At 38.6% G+C, this 13,758-nt stretch overlaps 1 protein-coding gene across 1 annotated transcript in view; it reads left to right on the top strand.

The window, feature by feature from the left end:
- LOC122553236 (NADPH oxidase 3-like) overlaps window positions 1–13,758 on the top strand; it is a 74,029-nt gene that overhangs the window by 9,541 nt on the left and 50,730 nt on the right. The window contains exons 6-7 of the mRNA XM_087991452.1: window positions 625–806; window positions 6,591–6,720. Of these exons, the coding sequence (XP_087847578.1) occupies window positions 625–806; window positions 6,591–6,720 (312 nt within the window). The remainder of the gene's footprint in view (window positions 1–624; window positions 807–6,590; window positions 6,721–13,758) is intronic.

Below are 13,758 nucleotides of genomic sequence, written 5' to 3'. Positions count from 1 at the left end.
AAGGGCCTGGCTTTGTAAACAAACATTGGATTCTTAATTGATTAAACTAAGGAATGAAGATAATGGGTTAAAGAATGGAATCATTAGCTTTAGTTGATAAAATGGAAAGCCGTTTGAATTATTTAAATAATATGTTTGCAAATATCAATTGCTTAGTTTTAACAAAACTAAATTAAAATACGCTGTAAAATTGATGTTTTTAGCAGCTGTTTATCTTTCTGAATTTTACCATATTTCTTCCCAATGTCAAGAATTTATGCAGAAACAAAGTTCCTATTTGTGTGTGTGTGTAGAAATTGCATATGTTTAATGAAAGTTTAACATGTTTCATAATTGAAGTCGTATTAATGATCGAATATGACAATCAATTAAAATGTAGAATCACATCTTATTTGCTCCTCATTTTTTTTGAGTTAAGTCAGAAGTAAATGTAAGGTTTAGAGGTAGATTTATAGGAAGTTGAGCAAAGTCTTACAAACTTCTTACTTTGAGCTTGGCATCCAGGAAATTACATTTATGGGATTTAATATAGATTTTTGTATAAGAGATGTTCATCATGATTCAATTCTGAAATAGAAAAAAACTTACTTATGATTACTTATGTGATACTGTCTGTATTTCCAGAACCCAGTGAAAGAGCTATTAAGTAGTGCAGCTGGAGTGACTGGCATCATTATTACTGTGGCTTTCGTTCTGATGGTGACTTCTTCCACGTGGGTTATTGTGAAGTCATTTTATGAAGTGTTTTGGTTCACTCACCATCTCTTCATTATATTTTTTATTGGTCTCATCATTCATGGGTCTGGGTAAGTGTATTTTTTATTTGTTAGCTTATGATGTTCATGCAATATTGAAGTGACAAAGGTAAGCATTTCTGGCAATTAATTTTTACCTTGACAACAGACAAAACAGGTGGCATCAGCATTGTGAACATATGAGAAAAATGTGAGTCCATTTACATTCTAATTATACATTTAAGCAATTAAAAATAGGTGTTTGTAGTTATAACAATTGCAATGATATTTATTGCATTTTGAATCACATTTTGATGAATTAATCTTTAACAACAAAGCACATGCTGTAAATTTAAGCTCTAAATCCTTATTTATGATATATGAAGTATACCTAAAGGAGATATGAGAGTACACAGTGAAAATCTGATCAAAGTTTCTTTTAAGTTATGAAGAAATTGATGGGTTAAAATGTGAAGCTATTTGCGTGAATCAGAAGGACTGAGTTAATTTATAAACAAAATCTCATTCTGAATGTCAATTTAGAAAATGTATTGTGTTCTACGTTTGTCGTAAATTCTAATAACATTCCTATATATATTTAAGTTTAGTTTGTTATTAATAATACACAACGGTGATCTTCTCCTTTACAGTAGTTAATTTGGAGAAAGTTCATTATGAAATACCTGGTAGTCAAATATTTCATAGACGTTGATGTATAGATCAAACTTTAAAGTTTTAAAAATCGCTCCAAACGCAGAGGTTGATTTACACTAAGAACTTTTCTGACCACCAATTGTGCGGGAAGTAACTGCCTTATATAAGTGGAGGCAATAGTTGTATTGTCACTTGTTCTGTATCATGCAGTGGAGCAGGCAAATAGGGAAAGTTCTGTGAAAATAGAAGAAATGTTGGTTCTCCCTAGAAGATTCTACCCACAGTGGTCATTCTAATGATTCCATGCAATCTATTTGTGCATAGTACAATCCATTGTACCATGTTACATGGCCATATATATGCAATTTTAATACAGACACTGCTTACACACTGTCTTTCTTTTCCTCCGGCAGGGTACTCCCTAGATTGCTGCGTGGTTATGCATGCATGCAGACTAGAGAGAACCATGCTTGCAAAATGTCTTCCCGGAAAGTCAGTCCTATTACGGGAACAGAGGAGACTACATTTCACAAAGTTGTGTCACCTCTCCCATAATGGTCTAATGCCTCAAGCTAGGGCAAGAACAGACCTCCCAGTCACCAATGCCCTTATATCCTATTCCACAGGTAGGCACAAGTGCCTTGAGCAATGTGTCTCAATTTGTCATGCATAAAAGCATTAAGGAGGTCATAGAAATATTGTCTAGATTAGATTCCCCACAGTGTGGAAATAGGCCCTTCAGCCCAATAAGTCCACACCAAAGAGTAACCCACCCAGATTCATTTCCTTCTAACTAATGCACCTAACACTACGGGCAATTTAGCATGGCCAATTCACCTGACCTGCACATCTTTGGACTGTGGAAGGAAACCAGAGCATCCGGAGGAAACCCACGGAGATATGGGGAGAACGTGCAAACTCCACACAGACAGTCAGCCAAGGCTGGAATCAAACCTGGGACCCTGGTGCTGTGAGACAGCAGTGCTAACCACTGAACAACTGTACTACCCTAAAAGAACTATTTTGTATAAAAGAAAAGTGGATTCCTCCCTGAAGTGGAAACACCAGAATGAAAGGACATATGGACTTGCCAAGTATCAGGCTTCCTAATGGTACAGGGCATGGTTGACTATAGAGCTGAATAAATGAATGAATAAATTATGTAATGTCATGTATATTTTACAGTGAGAAAAACAGTAAAATACAGTGAAAAGCTTTTTGGCTGTTGCCACGTTTTAAGAGTAAGATGAAAAATAGAAAGCTATAGCCTAAACAGAATTCATCAATCCTGAGTAGGCTCATCATCAACGACACCTAGGTTGCCATCCCTCCGCCACTGCCTCGCAGCCACCTACATTGAACCCTACCAATGTTGAAATTGCCACTCTTCAGGCACCATTTTTGCTGTTGGGCATATGTCCTCCGTCACTGCCTTGCCGCCATTTGCGCTGGGCCCACCAATGTCAGAGTGATACTCAAAGCCTTTACATCAATCTGAAAGTTATCACATTTGCAAAGCTACCTCTTAATCAATGTGGAGTTGGTGTGTAATCATAACAAGAAATTCTATTCAGTGAATGTCTCACTATTCTGGCAGTTCCCATTGAATGGTAGGCCTTTTTCCCCAGTCCAATACTTCCAACTCACGTCTCCAATTTACCACATGCAGATCCCAAATCTGCAGTCGCCTTTATACTATTCCTTTTGCAAATATCTGAAAAGGTGGCAGCCACTTTAAGGTCAAATGATGATGTTTCCTTGTTAAAGATCTATTTATACTTCTTCATGAGGTTGCAGTGGCTATTCAGATAGCAGTTTTTGACTGTCCGTAAACTTGAAATCATATGGGAAGAGTTGAGTTGGCTAATGGTCACTCTATTAGCAGTTTCTAATTGATAGCCTTTTTCAGATGAGTATGAAGAATAAATGAAATTGATGCATAAGGCAGCAAATTCATCCATGAAGACTTCAGCAGTAGTGGGTGTCATGGGCTCTATGGCTTTGAGCTTAATAATTCAATTCGCTATCTCTTCCAGGGGAATCCAGGTGTGCTGGTCCTGCATTGATCTTGTCAGTCGGTTTCCTGGTGACGATTACATTTTCCTGCATGAAAGAGGGCAGAAATTCAATGTCTGCATGTCAGAATGCTTTAATGACATGTCTGACACAATTAAATAGTAATAGGCTTGCTGAAGCATGCAGAGATTGTGAGTGTGTATTTGTGTCATGAATGCGGTGAATACGAGTGAGACATAGGGTCAAGTTGTGCTTCCTGACTAGTGTTAGGGGTCTGAGATTTGATGTTCAGCTGCACTCATTTTGTCCATCTGAATGAGGTCATTGAATTTATTTCATCACTGCTCCTATCTACTCAGTACTATATTCCAGATATTAAGCCCTCTTTCCATTCTCTGTGGAGGCTCCTTCTTGGGGTATACATCCACCCTGGAAGAAATATGGTGCTTCCTAGCCTTTGCCAGTCAAACCTGTGAATCCAGGGTAGCATTTTTAAAATGGAAACCCTTTTATTCGGGCTAGTGAGACAGCTACCTTGTCTCAATGCTCCAATGTCTTACGATTTTCCAAGTCTCCAAGATTCCCTTTCCCCTAATTAAAAAGTAAAAAATAATATTGCACCAATTATTTTTATCTACATAAAACATGGGCTTGTGCGTTATTAAATGTAGCTTCTAATTAATAGTTGCTAAGAAAAATAAAAGTTCATAAATGACAAACTTTATGGATTGTTAAAGGAAAATTGTGTTTGACAAAATTGATTAAGCACTTTTGTCAAAATAATAGAGTTGCTGAACATAGTGTAGATGATGTTGTCCACATTGATTGCCAATTGTTAGAAAAAACTGAAGCACATGGCATTAAAAAAGGGTAATGCCAGAACTGAACAGAAATTGTATGCAAAATTGACTAAGGCAGAGAAAGTAGAGAGTAAGAGTGAGCAGGTGCTTTTCAGATTGGAGGGAAGTATGCAATAGAGTTCCTCAGGGGTCAGTGTTACAGTTGTTCTTTCTGACATACTAATGGCCTGAACTTAATTATGCAGGTCACAGTTTCAAAGTTTTCAGATGACAAAATAGAAATGTGGTATCAGTGAGGAAGGTAGCCATAGATTTCTGGAGGATACATATGGCATAGTGATATGGGCAGATAAAACTTAATGCAGAAAAGTATAGTGTGATGCATTTAATAGGAATCTTCAGGAGTCACATTATAAACTAAATACATCATTTTAAAGGAGATGCAAGACTACAGTTTCCTATGAGTTTACATACTTAAATCTTAGATCAAGATCAAGAGGAAGGAATTCTAAGGAGATTCTCGCATTTGAGTCTGTTTTTGCTCAACAGGAATTTTAGCGGAAGTCATCCTGACTGGTGGCTTAGGACCCAATACGTTGGGCAACATAACAGCAGAGAGTGTAGCCCAGAAGCAACTAGCATTCTAATTCTGGTCGAGAACTTGAAACAGATAGAGTGAGGAGGGTCATTCTTCGATGTGGTGTTATCCTCAAGAAGATCTGGCTGTTTTTTCTCACATCAACAAGTGTATGGCCTTTTAAGTGATACAGGCAAATTGATGGCACCATTTTATACTATATGTAATATATGCACTGTGGGAATTGGCAATGAAAATTCAGTTGACAAAGGCACAGTTCACATACAGAGGAGACAATTATTTGGCAGTCATGACTAGATTTGAACCCAGCTCTGGAAGTGACAAGTCTAACTTAGTGTGTTTAGCGGATTGCAATTTTAATTTTAAACATGCTAGGATTTTTAAAAATTTCATAAACATGCTTTATTCATTTAAAATTATCTATAAATACATAGATTCTAAATCAGTTATATATTTTGTCTTTGCAGAGAGAAAAAAACATACAAAATATTGGAATTTTGATATTTCTCATGGTTAGGAACTGAAATGCACTTCCTCAGATGGTAGTAGAGATAGCTTGAATTGAGACAATCAAGAGGGACTTTGATAGTTTCTGAAAAGGAAGAACATGCAAGGGCACAGTGGGAGAAGATGGAGGAGTGGAACTAGGTTAAAAAAATCATAAGGCAAATTTTTGTGTTTTGCGATTTGATCAAGGTGCAGCGGGCTTTCTGGATTGCTGGGATGAAGTATTCCTGCTTCTCATCGCTGATAAGCACAACAATCCGCACTTCCTTTTAACTGTTGATTTATCAGGAATCCAGAAGACACAATTGGTTTATGTTAAACTGGAAAGACAAATAAAATCTGAGGCACACAACTTCATTAAAATATTTAAATGAACAACCCACTTCCAGGAAATGGTTGATGCCCATACTCCCTGTGCCACCAAAGTCAGCAGATTTGAGAAAGTTTAGGATCAGGGAAAAGGGGAAAGAGAAGGGGAGTAGGATTAATTGATTGCCTATTTGAAAGAGCTGGCACAGGAAAGATGGGCCTACTTCATTTATGTTATAACCTATGACAATTTTAAACCACTTGCGTCTCTTGATGCATAAAAGCAGTTTAAGATTATTATATTTGGTATAAGAGTGACTTTTAATCAGATCAGTTTTTTTTATTTGACAATATTTTGGCTGAACAAATTTCAATTTGTGTTTTTTTTATATTGATATTTTGATATTGTTTGATATGATGGAGTTCCCATTCAAAGTGATATTAAACTTCTGGGCCACCAAAGCAACATTATCCAGCCATGACACATTCTCTGATTTAATATGAATGGTTAAAATATAAACTAATTGTTTTTAATAAATTCACCTTTTTTTCTTTGATTGAGTAGAGAGCAAAGTTAATGTAATTTAATGTACTATGGACACTTCTTTAACTGTTCTATCATCACCCAACAGATATTGTAATTCTGTATTATTTATGATATTAAGAAGATTGTATGCAATGTGTTTTCATACCAAACATTTTCACCTGACAAATAAGTTATCTTAAGGACTGTTAAATTGATATTCTACTGAATGTATTTGTAATTAAAATCAATAATAACAGATGTTTAGGTTAAAGATTATAAATTATATTTTGTGATAGAAAAACTGTAATAGATTTATTATATAAAACTATAATTGAAAATTATAGAAACAATAAGGATGTTTAAAATATTGAATTTATATTTTAATTTCCAAAAATCCTTCATAAAATTAGGCAGTAAATAGTTGATTGTGCGATCCTGTGTTTCAGCCGCATTGTTCGAGGACAAACCCGTCAGAGTCTTCAGGAGCACAATGTTACATACTGCAAAGATCATTATGAAGAATGGGGAGACATCCCAGAATGCCCATTACCACAGTTTGCTGGAAATGAACCAGTAGTAAGTCAGAATCTTTAAGCTAAATGAAATACCTCAATATTTTATGGTTCTGTTTTATGGAGCTACATGAGGGTTTGTTGGGTAGTGGCACAATGAATTTGTATTACACTGATGAAGCCACATTCTTCGCTCAAAAAGGTGACTTGCTGGACCATTTCAGAAGGCATTAAAAATGAGCCACATGGTGTGGACTAAGGTTGAATATGAGTGGTTTTTCCTTCCCTTGATGGAAAACAAAAAAAATCTTTACAATAATCCAATAGATTCCACAATCACTTTTCCTGGTGATAGACTTGACAATATGGTCATACTTAATGCAATTTTAAAAAAAATTAAAACATGTTTCTAATTAATCTGTTCAGAGATGATGTTACACACCTCTGGAGCAGGTGGGATTTAGAACATAGAACAATACAGCACAGAACAGCCCTTCGGCCCACGATGTTGTGCCGAACATTTGTCCATAGAACATAGAACAATACAGCACAGAACAGGCCCTTCGGCCCACGATGTTGTGCCGAACATTTGTCCATAGAACATAGATTTGAACCTAAGTTTCTTGGTCCAGGGGTAGGAACACTACTACTGCATCACAAGAGGGTCCACTAAGTTCATGATGTTAGATACTTGATCACGATCAAAACAACTGCACTACCATAACTTACCTTAATGAGCCACAAAGGTCAGGATGATTGCAGTTTTGATCACTGCTTGTGCTAAGTTAGCTAACCTCTATCACGTCAACAGTTGTGGCACACAAACCAATGTCAGAATCTAAATCATCTCTTCTCTCGAAAGTAATAGGAATATGGAGGGACAGGAAACCAAGGTTTATCAATTGTGCTACAAGGTTTTTTTTATAGATATTTTTATTAGAAATTTAACATTTTTACAAGTTTACAAAAATAAACAAAACTCTCAGATATAAACATTGATATACAATTAGCTCAAATATACAATAGCCAAAATTTAACAAAAAAAACAAAACAAAAAAAAGCGAAAAAGAAGAAAAAAAAACAAACAAAACTCAACTATCTACTAATCTAACCTACAACTAACCAGGGTGTATATTTAAGTCTCTTACATGCTTGGAATGTGTTAACATCAGATGTATTAAAACCCATATTCGTGCGGGATTCCTCCCCCGAGGGGCCCCGGACCAGCCAGGTTTGTAAGCTCAATTAAATAAAAGCCCTTGTTAGGATAGCCGAAATATCTGCATTTATGTAATTCAAAAAGGGCTGCCATATTTTATAAAATAATTCGGTCTTTCGGTGCACCATATTTGTAAGGAAGTCAAGGGGAATACATTCCATAATTAATCTGTGCCAATTTGAAAGTCCAGGGGGGCCCTCAGCCGCCCAGTTCACCAAAATATTTTTCCTTGCACAGAAAGAAAGAATAGAAAATAGTCTCTTCCCGTACGTGTCCAGGGAGGGAAAGTTCGAAAAGCCCAAGAGGAGAGATACAGGGTCCACTTTAATTTCCGTTCCTAAAATTTCTGTCAGGGTACTTGCTACTTTAGTCCAATATCTACGGATCTTATGACAGGTCCATAAGCAATGTACAAGAGTGCCCACCTCTATTTTGCATTTAGGACACATTGGAGATGCTCCTGCCTTAAATTTTGCCAATCGAACCGGTGCTATATGGGCCCTATGAAGTATCTTCAGCTGGATAGCCTGGGTTCTGTTACAGATAGTAATTCTTCTAGCATTTTCCCAAATATCATTCCACGTTTCTATAGAGATTTCTAGTCCCAAATCCTGATCCCATGTTTTAAGCAGATTATCCATATCTCCCGATACTTCATCATGTAGTAAATGATAAATAGTACTGACGGAAGATACCCCCACTGGTCGTAGGACACTACATTCTCTATCTGATTTATAAAGACTATCTAATAACGTAGTCTTCTTCTGTATATAATCTCGAATTTGGAAGTATCGAAAGAGGTCTCCATTAGGTAATCCGAATTTCTGACGCAGCTGTTCAAAAGACATCAGGACCCCATCTTTAAATAGATCCCCTAAACATGAGATACCCCTGGATCTCCAGAGTTTAAAAGTGGCATCTGTTAACCCCGGTTGGAATCCCCATGCTCCCACTATCGGTGCATAGGGGGATGTTTTATGTGAATTGCCCTCATTTTGCCGCATTATATTCCAAGCCTTGATTGTATTTAGTATTATAGGGTTTTTACAGTGATCTGTAATGATTTTCCTCTTGTCTGAGAATAAAAGGTTAATAAGTGGGTATTTTACTTGAGAGGCCTCGATGTCCAACCAGATTGATTGTGGATCAGACAAGACCCAATCAGCTATGTAACTTAATAGGGAACTTAACTGATATTTCCTAAAGTCTGGGAAGTCCAATCCACCCCTTGCCTGTGGAAGCTGTAGCTCCTTCAGCTTAATGAGGGGCCATCTATGATTCCAGATAAAGGAACCCAGCTAGCCATATAATTTACATAAAGTCGTCCTCGGCAGCATCACCGAAAGCATTCTCATAGGGTATAGGAGACGGGGCAGGACGTTCATTTTAATTAGTGCTATTCTACCCAACCAGGAAATTGGTAGGTCTCCCCATCGCTGGAGGTCCTGCTTATCCTTTCCAGTAAATACACAAAATTAGCCTTATACAACTGACCAAATACTGGAGTAATAAAAATGCCTAAATATAAGAAGCCCTCCGGGCTCCAACGAAAGGGAAAATGGGATCCGTCCGCTAAGCGGGGTATCATAGCAAGACCACCCATTGGCATAGCCTCCGATTTTCATAAATTAATTTTATAGCCTGAGAATGCACTAAATGTATTGATAACTTGGATTAGGCGAGGTATGGACATCAGAGGGTTACTGAGGAATACCCTTTATCTGCATAAAGGGGCCACTATATTAGGATCAGCTCGTATAGCTTCTGCTCATGGTTCAATTATTAGCATAAATAACAATGGCGAGAGGGGACATCCCTGACGGCAGCCCCTACCCACACTGAAGCTATCCGAACCTAATCCATTGGTAACCACAACTGCTTTGGGATCACTATACAATGTTGAGACCCATTTGGTAAACACCTGTCCAACGCCAAACCTTTCCAATGTGTAAAACAAATATGACCATTCGACCCTATCAAATGCCTTTTCCGCGTCTAATGAAACCACTACTCTTGGTATCTTTCCCTGATGACAGGCTTGAATCATATTCAGAGCCCTTCTAATATTATTGGATGATCTACGGCCCTTAATAAACCCCGTCTGATCCTCCTTTATAATATGTGGCAGTATCCTTTCTAGTCTCAGTGCTAACGTTTTAGAAAGGATTTAAAAATCTACATTTAGCAAGGATATTGGTCTGTATGATGTACAATCTTCTGGGTCCTTTCCTTTTTTAAGGATAAGAGAGATATTTGCCTCTTTCAGCGAAGGCAGGAGACAGCCCTGACTATATGCATAGTTATACATGTCCATAAGTGGACCAGCCAATATTTCTGTAAATTCTTTATAGAATTCAGCTTGAAAACCATCTGGGCTCGGCGCCTTACCATTCTGAAGTTGCCTAATTGCATCAAGTATTTCTTGGAGTGTAAGAGGAGCATTTAGGACCGATACTTGTTCCGGAGTTAGGCCTGGAAAAGTCAAATTTTTAAAAAATGACTGCATCCTCTTCGTCCTATCTTCACAATCCTGTGATTTATATAACTCAGAATAAAATTCTCTAAAGATCGCATTAATCTTTTTATGATCATGAGTCAAAATACCCATACTTTCCTTGATAGACGTAATAGTCTGAGGGGCCTTTTTTTTCTTTGCAAGAAATGCTAAGTATCTACCCGGTTTGTCACCATATTCATATAACCTTTGTTTTGCAAATAATATTTCCCTCTTAGCCGTTTGAGTAAGCGTAGTGTTTAGAGCTGTCCTAAGAGCTGTAATTCTTTGCAATTTAATAATAGAAGGTCTATCAGTGTATGCTGTTTCAGCCGCTTTTAAGCGGGCTTCAAGCAGACGCTGTTGTTCTCCCTTTAATTTCTTCTGGGTCGCTGAGTAGGAGATGATCAAGCCTCGCTTGTGAGCTTTGATGGTCTCCCACATCATTGATGGGTTGCTAGCTGTACCTGAATTAATTTCTAAAAAAGTTTTAAATTCTTGAGAGAAGTACTTTACAAATTTACTATCTTTCATTAGGAAGGGGTCCATACGCCAATGCCGAGGGGATGTCCCATTGTTCCTCGCCTTAGTTTCCATATATACAGCAGCGTGGTCGGAAATTGCTATACTACCTATTTTACAGGATGATATGGAATTTTAAAAAATCGAGGGGGCAAAAAACATATCAATTCTGGTATGACATTTATGTGGATTAGAGTAGAAAGAAAAATCTCTGCCCTGTGGATGAAGACATTTCCATACATCTACTAATCCTAATTCTTTGTTCAGATCCATCAATTGTCTAGATCTGGGAGATACTCCTGCAGTACTCTTGGGAATCCTATCTATTTCCGGATCCATAATACAATTAAAGTCTCCCCCTATAATTATATGACAGGCATCAAAAGCCATCAATTTTGAAAAGGCTTCCGTTATAAATTTAAAGGGGTGTGCCGGAGGGCAGTACAAATTTAAAATCCCATATTCCTCTCCATTTATGAGGGCTTTAATCAAGATATATCGTCCCAATTCGTCTTTTATCTGCTTTAGGATTTTGAAAGGGAAATTCTTCCAAACAAGAATAACAACTCCCCTGCTTTTTGAGCTAAAAGAAGAAAAAAAGGCCTGATCAAATCCGCCCTGTCGTAATTTCAAGTGTTCTTTATCTGACAGGTGTGTCTCCTGTAGTAGAGCTATATCAACTCTTTCCTTCTTAAGATTTGATAATATTTTCTTCCTTTTGACTGGTGAATTACTCCCCTTGACATTCCAGGTGCACCACTTAACCGACTGATCAACCATAATCCTCTGGGCCAATCCGAGACCCCTCGGGAGGGGGAATCCTATCCAGAACATCCCGAGCGTAGAACATATAAAATTTACAAAAATAAAACCTCTTTAATACACCCACAACAATACAATAAAAAACTATTTCTAAATAAAAAAAATATAAAACGTATCTAAGTGGAGATTTTACCCCTTGTTCCCAGGGGGTGTCACTTCCTCTCCAAAAGTCCATCATATCCTCTCCCAACCAATGCCCCACCCTTGACCCAGGCACTCCTCAATAAAATGAGGAGAATTCAAATATAATACAAAGCTAGAGTTAACAGTGAGCACCCCACCCCCACCCATACCAACACCTGGATATATTTGGTAATGTTAATACCATATATAAACATATAACTATAAAGTTACCACCTCAACAAATAATAATTAAATATAACAATACAAAATAACAAGGGGAAAACAACCCCGCTCCTAGAGACAGAGGTAAAATTGAATAAGGTAACCACCTCCCCCCACCAACATTAACCAAACCTCCCAGCTTTTATATATATATACACACACATATACATACATCCCTCATATATACATAAAATAATAACAGAAAACAACCCCGAGGGGGGGGAGAAAATCAAATCCCCCTCCCCACCCCCCATGATAATATTAAACAGTAAAGTAAGAGAAAAAAAAAGGGGGGGATATAAACCAAAGCGGGGGGAAAGGCAAACCAACATCCATTATGTCTTACAGTTTATCTAAGAGAGTCCAAGAATTCCTTAGCCTTTTCTGGTGATCCAAAGTTATATACGAATCCTTCATGGTTAAAGTGTAACGTCGCTGGGTAGTGTAAGGAGTACTGAATATTTAAGTTCCTTAAACGCTTCTTCGCCTCGTCGAATGCCTTCCTCTTTCGAACCAGAGCCGGGGAAAAGTCCTGAAATAGCATGATCTTGGATCCTTTATAGATCATAGCTTGGGGTCTTTTCCGAGATTTCTAGAGACTTCTAGAAGTATCTGCCTCTCCTTGTAGCTCTGCAGCTGGAACAGGACCGGGCGTGGGCGCTGGTTTGAGCCAGGCCCGCGTATTGCGACCCAGTAGGCCCATTCCACCCTTACCTGGCCTGATCCAGCTTCCAGATTTAAAAGCTGTGTCAGCCACTGCTCCAGGAATGCTGTAAGCTGGCCTTCCTCTTCCCGTTCGGGAAGGCCCAGCAAACGAATATTTTTTCGACGACCTCGATTCCAAGGTCCGGACTCGCTTCTCGAGAGTCCGGACCTGATCCACGGCCGATTGAGTGGTATTTTCGGAGGTCGCGGCCTTTAACTCCGCCCCTCCGACTCGGCGCTCAATTTCTTGGATTTCTCGGTCGTGCTTCTGCAGCGCGGCCGAGAGCGAGTCCCAACTATTTCTGGATTCTGCAATAAAGGCATCTATCTTCGAATCCAGCTTGGAAATCATTTCTGCAAGGCTTGTCACTTTAGGTAAGTCCCCCGGGGTGGCTGTGGACGCCTCTGTTGCAGCTGGAGAGGGTGGGGGAGGGGTTCCTGCTTGCTGAGCGCTGTGGGCTCCCTTCCCTTTAGTCATTTATACTTAGGATTAAATTGTTTAAATGTAATATTACACAACTAATTAAATTACACAACTATTATAAATGATTTGGTGAGCGTGGTAGGGGGTGGGTGACCCACTGTACCCAAGTCTTGGGAGGAGCACTGTAGACTCAGTCTTGCTGGGTCGCCGCCACCTTGGATCCCCGTGCTACAAGGTTTAAGGAGGCACAGTGGCTCAGTGGTTAGCACTGCTGCCTCATGGCACCAGAGACCTGGGTTCAATTTCAGCCTCGGGCAACTGACTGCGTGGAGTTTGCACATTCTCCCTGAGTGTGTGTGTGTTTCCTCCCACAGTCCAAACATGTGCAGGTCAGGTGAATTGGCCATGCTAAATTGCCCATAGTGACAGGTGCATTAGTAGGGATTAGGTTAGTCTTCAGAGGGTTGGTGTGGACTTGTTGGGCTGAAGGGCCTGTTTCTGTACTGTAGGGAATCTAATCTAATGTAAAAACTCTTGATTATATGTTTTTTGAGATATGTCTCTTGATTAA

Source organism: Chiloscyllium plagiosum, unplaced genomic scaffold (genome assembly GCF_037043375.1).
Source record: "Chiloscyllium plagiosum isolate Xiang-an unplaced genomic scaffold, Cpla_swu_hap1 HiC_scaffold_10, whole genome shotgun sequence".
In the NCBI taxonomy this organism is placed as follows: Eukaryota; Metazoa; Chordata; class Chondrichthyes; order Orectolobiformes; family Hemiscylliidae; genus Chiloscyllium; species Chiloscyllium plagiosum.
Note: the sequence above shows the minus strand (reverse complement) of the source record. Positions and strands in the feature narration are given on the sequence as shown.